The sequence below is a fragment of the Enoplosus armatus genome, chromosome 18 (genome assembly GCF_043641665.1).
Source record: "Enoplosus armatus isolate fEnoArm2 chromosome 18, fEnoArm2.hap1, whole genome shotgun sequence".
In the NCBI taxonomy this organism is placed as follows: Eukaryota; Metazoa; Chordata; class Actinopteri; order Centrarchiformes; family Enoplosidae; genus Enoplosus; species Enoplosus armatus.
In genome coordinates this window covers 9,508,432-9,515,926 of record NC_092197.1, presented here as the reverse complement: position 1 = coordinate 9,515,926, position 7,495 = coordinate 9,508,432, and the positions used below count along the sequence as shown (strand labels likewise).

At 42.7% G+C, this 7,495-nt stretch overlaps 1 protein-coding gene across 1 annotated transcript; it reads right to left on the bottom strand.

The window, feature by feature from the left end:
- Positions 1 to 2,321: 2,321 nt before the first annotated feature.
- zmynd19 (zinc finger, MYND-type containing 19) lies at positions 2,322 to 6,241 on the bottom strand. Its single transcript, XM_070925205.1, has 6 exons — positions 6,056 to 6,241; positions 4,194 to 4,253; positions 4,004 to 4,110; positions 3,335 to 3,475; positions 2,616 to 2,796; positions 2,322 to 2,465 (listed from the first exon to the last, which is right to left on the bottom strand). The coding sequence occupies exons 1-6, from the start codon at positions 6,104 to 6,106 to the stop codon at positions 2,322 to 2,324; spliced, it is 684 nt and encodes a 227-aa protein (XP_070781306.1). The 5' UTR covers positions 6,107 to 6,241.
- Between the last annotated feature and the right edge of the window lie 1,254 nt (positions 6,242 to 7,495).

The window sequence follows — 7,495 nt, the reverse complement described above, 5'->3', positions numbered from 1 at the left end:
GCAACCGTCAGTTATCCCCAACTGTACTTCCGTTCACGTATTGTAGCTCTTTATTTCTAGGTGATTAATGTTTATATTCTTACAAAACAAAAAAGATTTCAGACACAATCTGTACACTCCAAATCACACCCCTCCCTTCAACCCATCTAGGACAAGTACGCTAAACATGGGAGCCAAATTTTAGTGCAGTGTTGAAAACCTGTTCACACACACATACAAAATAAACAATCAACAAGTCAGCATGTACATCTGTGATTTACATGCTTACTAAGTGTCTGGACTCCTCAGCGAAGACACAAGAGGACACAGAAAGCAGGTGTGCATTGTAGGTAATACAAGGAAGGCAGGCGATTGAGGATAAAGTTGACACAGAACAATTTCACTTGGACTGCCGTGTCTTAGAAAACAAAAGCAGGAAATGGTTCAGTTAAAACCGCTCTCCATAATAAAATTTACTAAAGGTGTGTAAAGGGGGGAAATTCAAGTTTTACACTCCCAGACGTCTCTCACATGGAAGATTTTAGTGACAATGATGGTGTGCAGTGTTTTCATGGAAAAATCTGGAAGGGCAACACCGAGGAGGACTCACTCATTCATTCAGGATCAGGAAAAACAAAAGTAACGGGGTTGAAATGTTCAGTCCCCCTCCCTGCCCAGATAGATGTGACATAAAAAGGTCCCATATTGTCCACTTTTTTTTAATAACGTTTGCCTTCAAATATCACCAGGACAAAAACATGTTTCACAATCAAATGTTTTAAATAAATATAGCTCCATTGATAGAATTTCTTCAAAAAAAATAACCCTTAGAGCAAACTCTCACACAAGAAACTGAGCACTAACCCCCCTCCTCCCTCCCCAACCCCAACACACACATACCATAACCCTGCAGATGCAAAATACAGTTGAAAAGACAGGTGTCTGTTAAAAACCAGCAAACTAAGACTGACTGGAGGGATTTAAACCAGTTGATACAGGAGTGCCAAACTAAAGGTCATAGCAGACTTTGTTAGAGATCATTTCTTTCATTTTGTTTCCTTGTGATCATCAGTAAAGTTTGACAGATACTTTGTGTCTTGAGAACATGAAATAATTATTTTGTGATCACAACAAAGCGGTTTCTTATTCCTTGATCAAAGTCACAAGCTTTGTTTCTCTGGGATCGTGAATAAGGCCCGTCAAAGTACCAATAACACCTGAACCGGCTTTTTAATTTTGAAAAAAAATGCTGTTGTTTTTTCTTTTAAATAGACTAAATCCAGTTACTTCAGGTGATTAAAACTTTGTACCTTGTCTTAAACAACAAAACAAGTCAGATCAAATGTATAGAAAAATAACATTACAGAATTATTCATGGGTCAAGAAAACTAACAGAAAAAAATAAAGCCTTTATTTGGCAGCTAACTTTATTATAGAACAGTGAAAATATTTTGAACCCACCAATTTATGATTAAATCTGAACTTTAAAATGGTGCAATATGGCCCCTTTAAGAAGAGAAAAGACATACATTAACCCTGCCCATAACCCATGTTGACCATGTCAATGTCCTTCAGTACTTATTGGCAGCACACACACACACGCACACGCGCACACACACACACACACGCACGCACAATACTGGTAGTGTGATTCAATCAGTGAAATCTATCTGATGTGTGTCGTGGTTGGCTGCGTGGGGGAGTACGACAGACAGGGAGGTGGCGAAGGTGGCGATGACCATGAAGACAGCAGCCATGTGCACCAGAGAGGTCAGAAAGGGAGCGATACAGTGAAAAGGTCCATGTCCCATTGTACCAGCTGAATGACGGGTACTGCAGCCCCTGGGTCCCCCGTTTGCACAGACGTCACCACACCCAGCGGCTGGGTGGAGGAACAAAAGTGGATGACGACAACTGTCCGTATTGTGGTCCAAAGAAGCTTGTCCAGTTCATCAACAAGACAACTTTTTCCCCCTCACATACAAAACCATAGCAGCAAGTAGAGCTCGAGGGTCTCCCTCCTCGAGAAAAATAAAGAAAAAAACAAAAACGATAATACCTTTCCCCGTCATCCACATGAAAAGCAAGCTATGGAGAGTTACCAGTTCTGGGAAGTGGCAGATGTCTTTTTGCTTTATTCTTCTTCTTCCCCTCCTCCATCTTCTCACCCCCTGAATCCATCAAACAATCGAGCAACCAACATTGTCTTCTGTCGTTAGTCTCTTGTCAGCAATTTCCCCCATTTTGCACTTCATCCCCGCTCCCTTCCCAGAAGTCTAACCCTGCCCCCCCCCCCCTTTCCCATTCTCCCTCCTCCTCTCCCAGGCGAGGATGAAGGCAGATCATCGTTCGGGCTCCGACTCCAGGGCCAGCACCCGCTTGCGCTCGCGACACTGCTTCTTGTGGGCGGGCCAGTCCCTCTGCTGGCACTGGGAGCCACAATAGCGTGCCACCTGGCAGCGACCACAGATGTTGAACTCCCGGAGCTGAGGAAAGACGAGGAATAAGATCACTTTTGGCTCTTGCATCAACGTGGATGAGTACAGGAAAGGACTCCGATTTAACTACATTTAACTGATTAAAATCTGACCTGAAAATCATGCAAGTTTCACAGGAATGCCAGTGACAGTACATACCCTCCTCTCAATGAGTGAACAAGGAGGATAATGACACTCGTAGTAGGTGCAGGAGCACTCCTCCTCCTCAACCAGCTCCCCGTTAGCGTTGTAGTAGCGTGTGCGGCTCAGCTCCAGATACTGCTCCTCCACAGGGTCAGCTGGTACCTGTTGGATGGCCAGCCAGTACAGAGACTGCTCTCTGAACAAGTAAGAGTATGAGAAGAAATATTAGGCATGTGTTTAATAACAAATATTTAAGTATAAGCTGCAAGACACATTATGGCACAACGATCAAACCTTCCACTTCTCACCCAGACCATTCATGACAATCTGTTTCTTTGTATTTCAAAGATTGATTTATTTCTACTACTTCAAGAAACAAGAATCCAGTTCTTAACTTTTATCTATTACTCTCAATAGTGTGAAAGGGTCAGCTAACCAAGAATACAAAAACATTAACCACTAAAAAGGTAAGCAGCACCCAATGTGACGTTAATGCAATGCTAATTTTGTGTGACCACCAGTCAGAAAACCTCAAAGTAATGTTCTTTCTCTGAGAATATGCCCATATCCGTTTTGGTTTTCCTAAAAAAAAGTCTTAGTGGTCATGACCTAAGCTAAGGCCTCAAAGAATCAGACTGACTTTGCCTTCAGACAAAACATCCGGCTCATGCAGTACTCTACGTTCCAACACAATCATAATTAAGCCTTCTTCACTAGTAAAGCTGTAGTCCTACCTCTGTTTGCTGGAAATCTCCTCCGGTTTGGGGCTCCAGCCCACTGGCACCAGCCGCAGGTTGTCTAGCCGGTTGTCCACCGTCACAGAGTTGATGTGGATGACTTGAAAACTGGGGGCAATGCCTCCTCTGTGCTTCTCCCTGGGTCAAGACATGCATCCAGATCTTAAGTTAGCTATCAGTTACAAAATAAAATAACGACAGCTCATTAAGATGAGGGCGTTATTCGCCGATATAGATGTGCATGTTGGTTAATTCCTTGTTCATTTCAGAACACTTTGGTCTCGTGTAAGAAGAGCATTAATTCTAAAGGCCGCAAGCAGAGCTTTTAGACTTTCTCTAGAAAGTCATGAGACATTATACTTTTACATGAAATATCAATAACAAGCAACTGTCAACTCAAAACTTGAGATACACAGTAGTGGTCCAGTACCTGAAGACACCAAACTGACGTGAAGCTTTACCAGCAGTTTTTTGATCAGACAGTTGAATCAATACTCATTTGTATTTAGAGGTCCTATTCAGAACAGTTTGGTTGATTATGATCAGAGCACCCCATCACAGACACTTCCACAATAAGAATGCTCGCCAATGTAGAGTCTTCACCCCAGATCCTCCCACAGAAAACAAGTGTTATTCCACACCTGATGTAATGAACAAATTACTTACCAGAGCAGCTCATGCAATGGCCTCCCTGCCCAGCGGCCTTTGCCAATGTCGAAAGCGTAGGCAAAGATCTTCGCTCCATTGCCATCCGCATCTACCTCCATGCGTGCCTGGAAATGGACAATGTAATTTTTTAGCATTTGCACTATCAGAAATGTGGCAACAAAAACACAGCTGAATCCTCGTAGTTTACCTCAAACGCATAGTTTTCCACAAGCGGTATATCCTGCTCATCGATCAGTGTGTATTTTGTCTGGAACGAGAGAGAATATTTTCAGGTTAACACCTAAAAATGTAACAACCACAACTCTAACAGGAGCAGCTATCATTTCATGGCCTACTTTAGCAAGAAGCCAACTTAAAACTTAAAAAACAACATTTTAGGAACCATTACAAGGAACCCAAAGGCAAATCGCTGATCACATGTATCTGAAACCATGACCTTCAAGCATTCAAAAAGAGCTGAGGAGTTTGAAATGTTCTACTCAAATAATTAGATATTAAATCAATAAGATAACCAGTAAATAATTACTCACAAAGGCTGCAATTAGTAATCATTTGTAAAATAATTTGATCAATTATGGTGGTTGTTAAATGCCAGCAGAGGATGCTTGTCTATTGATGAACTACCTCATATTACAAAGCAATGGCTATCCAGAACTTTGAGTTTAGTTACTAGGAAGCAGGGCAAATTATTTACTAAACCCCCCTGAAAAAATAATCAGGTCCAAACGTGACTTTAGTGTACAATTTAACTGGATTGTACAGACTTGAAAAGTCAAACAACACTACCTATTAGAAGTGGCATGTTTGCAGAGGCCACAACAGTCACAAATGATAAGCAGTTGAAGGTATGTTCAAACTCCTAGTTGGGATTTGCCCTGCACGTGACAGCTGCAACACAGACATAAACAGAGGGAATATCTCCTCTTGGTATCATAAATGTTCACATCAAGAGAAAAACAAGCGTAACAGTCCGTTTTCAACCTATCAAACGAATCAAATCGAGATGCAACATGTTTATTTAAAGCAGGGACTCGTTTTAACCATTTAAGGGCTACCTGAGCTCTCTGTCAGTAGACAGACAAATGCACGTGACGACATACCAACACAGTAGCCCCACGCTCCACTGAGCATGGTACAAAACAGCATGGGTGGTGTTGACCACATACCAAAAGGTCCTAACATGCAATGTGACACTTTGTCTCGACTGCCAGACTATTGTGTAGATCTTAACAGGAGTGACATCATGTATATTTAGTTATAAGACTGTTGACTAAAGCCCAGGAGCACTGCCACTCAGCAGGTGGGCAGCTGATTCTTCACAGCGTTTATCCTGAGCGTGAGTGTCTCGTGAGACGAGCGGCCAGGAGCATTTCTTGATCAACATGCAGACATAGTTTAACGTCACATCTGCGCGGAGACATCCTTATGTAACTTAAACCAAAAAACAATGAAAGTTTTCAGCTACAGCTGTTGAGTAGTGTGTTGTCCTGTCGGTGCTTTGTCACGTTGCACAAAAGAATCAGTTGATGGAGCATGGCAATGGCTTCCTCATTAGCAGAGACTTTACCGTGCAATCCAAATAACACAGCTAGCGTGGCACTGCTAACTGTACCACCGACCGTTAAAATTATATGACCCGCCGTCGAGAAGAAAAAACAACCGTCTTCCCCATTTCTACACTACCCGACACCGGTAATGACAAAATAAGGACCCCTGTGTTTACCCTTGAGGCACTACTCCAACGTTTAATGTTTGCCAGCAGCTAACGTAACCCGCTACATGCTAGTTAGCGTTAGCTTTATATCGAGACTGTGCGGTGGCGGCGGAGGAACAGAAAACCAGTCTGGCTCGGCACGGCCGGCTTCTCTAATCCCTTCAAATGCGGCTAAAATTGGTAAAGCTGAACTACTCCCGCATCGGCAACGGCTTGATAACCATACAAACGGTTGACTAGCACTAACTCATCAAAAAAGTATTTTTTCCATCGCCTTTTGTAGTCCCTGCGGGCCCTTCCCCGGCCGCACATGGCAGCCCTGGGATCCAGCTCACCTTCCCGGCCACACGGCCGAGCCGTACGATCCCGAGCTTGAAATCCGACATCAGGAGGACGGGCGGTGGTGACAGAGAGAGGCGTATGATCCAACCTAAACGGTATTCAGGTTTAGAACTCGCAGGGGCAGCCCCTCAGCCCCGCTGCGATGCCAGTTTGGGTTAACTGGTTGGGTGTTTGCCCTGACTCCGGGTCTCTCCGGCAGCAGCCCAGCCTCGGTGACACACCGCTGCTGGCGCAGGAAAGCCGAGCGAGCTGCTGGGGGCGGGGCGGGACAAGCCACTAAGCAGACCGTCCAATCAAATATAACGTTACGTGTTTTCACATGGGGCGTCCGATCATGCTGTCCAATAGAAAACGAAGATTTTTAAGGACCGCCTAATTTCAGTTATTACGTTATCAGACTCTCGTGACCACTTCCAGCCATTTTCGCGCGAAATGTTTGATGGCTGGGTGGAATTATCACCTTTTACCGTGGACAGCTGAATATGGCGCCGTCAACGATTGACAAGATACATCGAACTGCAATCATGGTCGATTATTAGTCTCTGTATTAAGAATTTCTATATTTATTCAACTTTACTAAAGCCCAGTGAAGTTATTTTTACCTGCGTGACGTCATGGCAATGTAAAGTCTATGGCCGAGCAGTGGGCGGCGCGGCATGCCGTTAGCACAGAAGCAAACCCAGAAACTAGAAAACTTTTTTTTTATTGTGAATCTGTGCAATAGCAAACAATGGTAGACAGAAGGGTTAAGGAATGAAAAAAGTAAAAGAAAAGAAAAAAAAATAGCTAAGATGACAAAAAGAGTTAAACTGACAGACATAAGACAGATGCAGTACCATTGAGTATGCATTGTATATTCCTTATATCAGTATGATAATCCTGTACATACGCCACTGCAGATTATGCAGAAGGATTAATGATTTAAAAAATGATACAAGAACCTCAGGAAAGGTGTATTTCTATTACTACTCAGAGTAAACAGCTACATGGTGTAAATTAAGTAAAACAGCAAAGATTTCCAATTTAAGCAATCACAGCTAGAATTCAGCATTTAGCTGTATGTCTCTGTTTATTTCCCAAATATTGAATTTGGGAAAGGACTTAAGATATTTAAATATCAGATGTAGGTGCCATTCATACTTACAAAGTTTAAATACACTGACAACAATAATATTATAATTATCATTATTATTTAAGCAAATGGGTGAACCTCGATCAAAATAGTTTAGCACAATCAACACCTGGCTAATGGGATACTGAAGAGTAAATACATCCCCAGAAGGAAGAAACACAACAAGTGCCACTTTTGGCATGGATGAAATGGGAATGTGCAGAGAAAGAAATTAGTAAAATTTGGAATATGGAGCCATTAAGGATGATTCATTATCAAGGAAGCTATTGATGTGCATTCATCACTCTAAGTAACCCTCAGG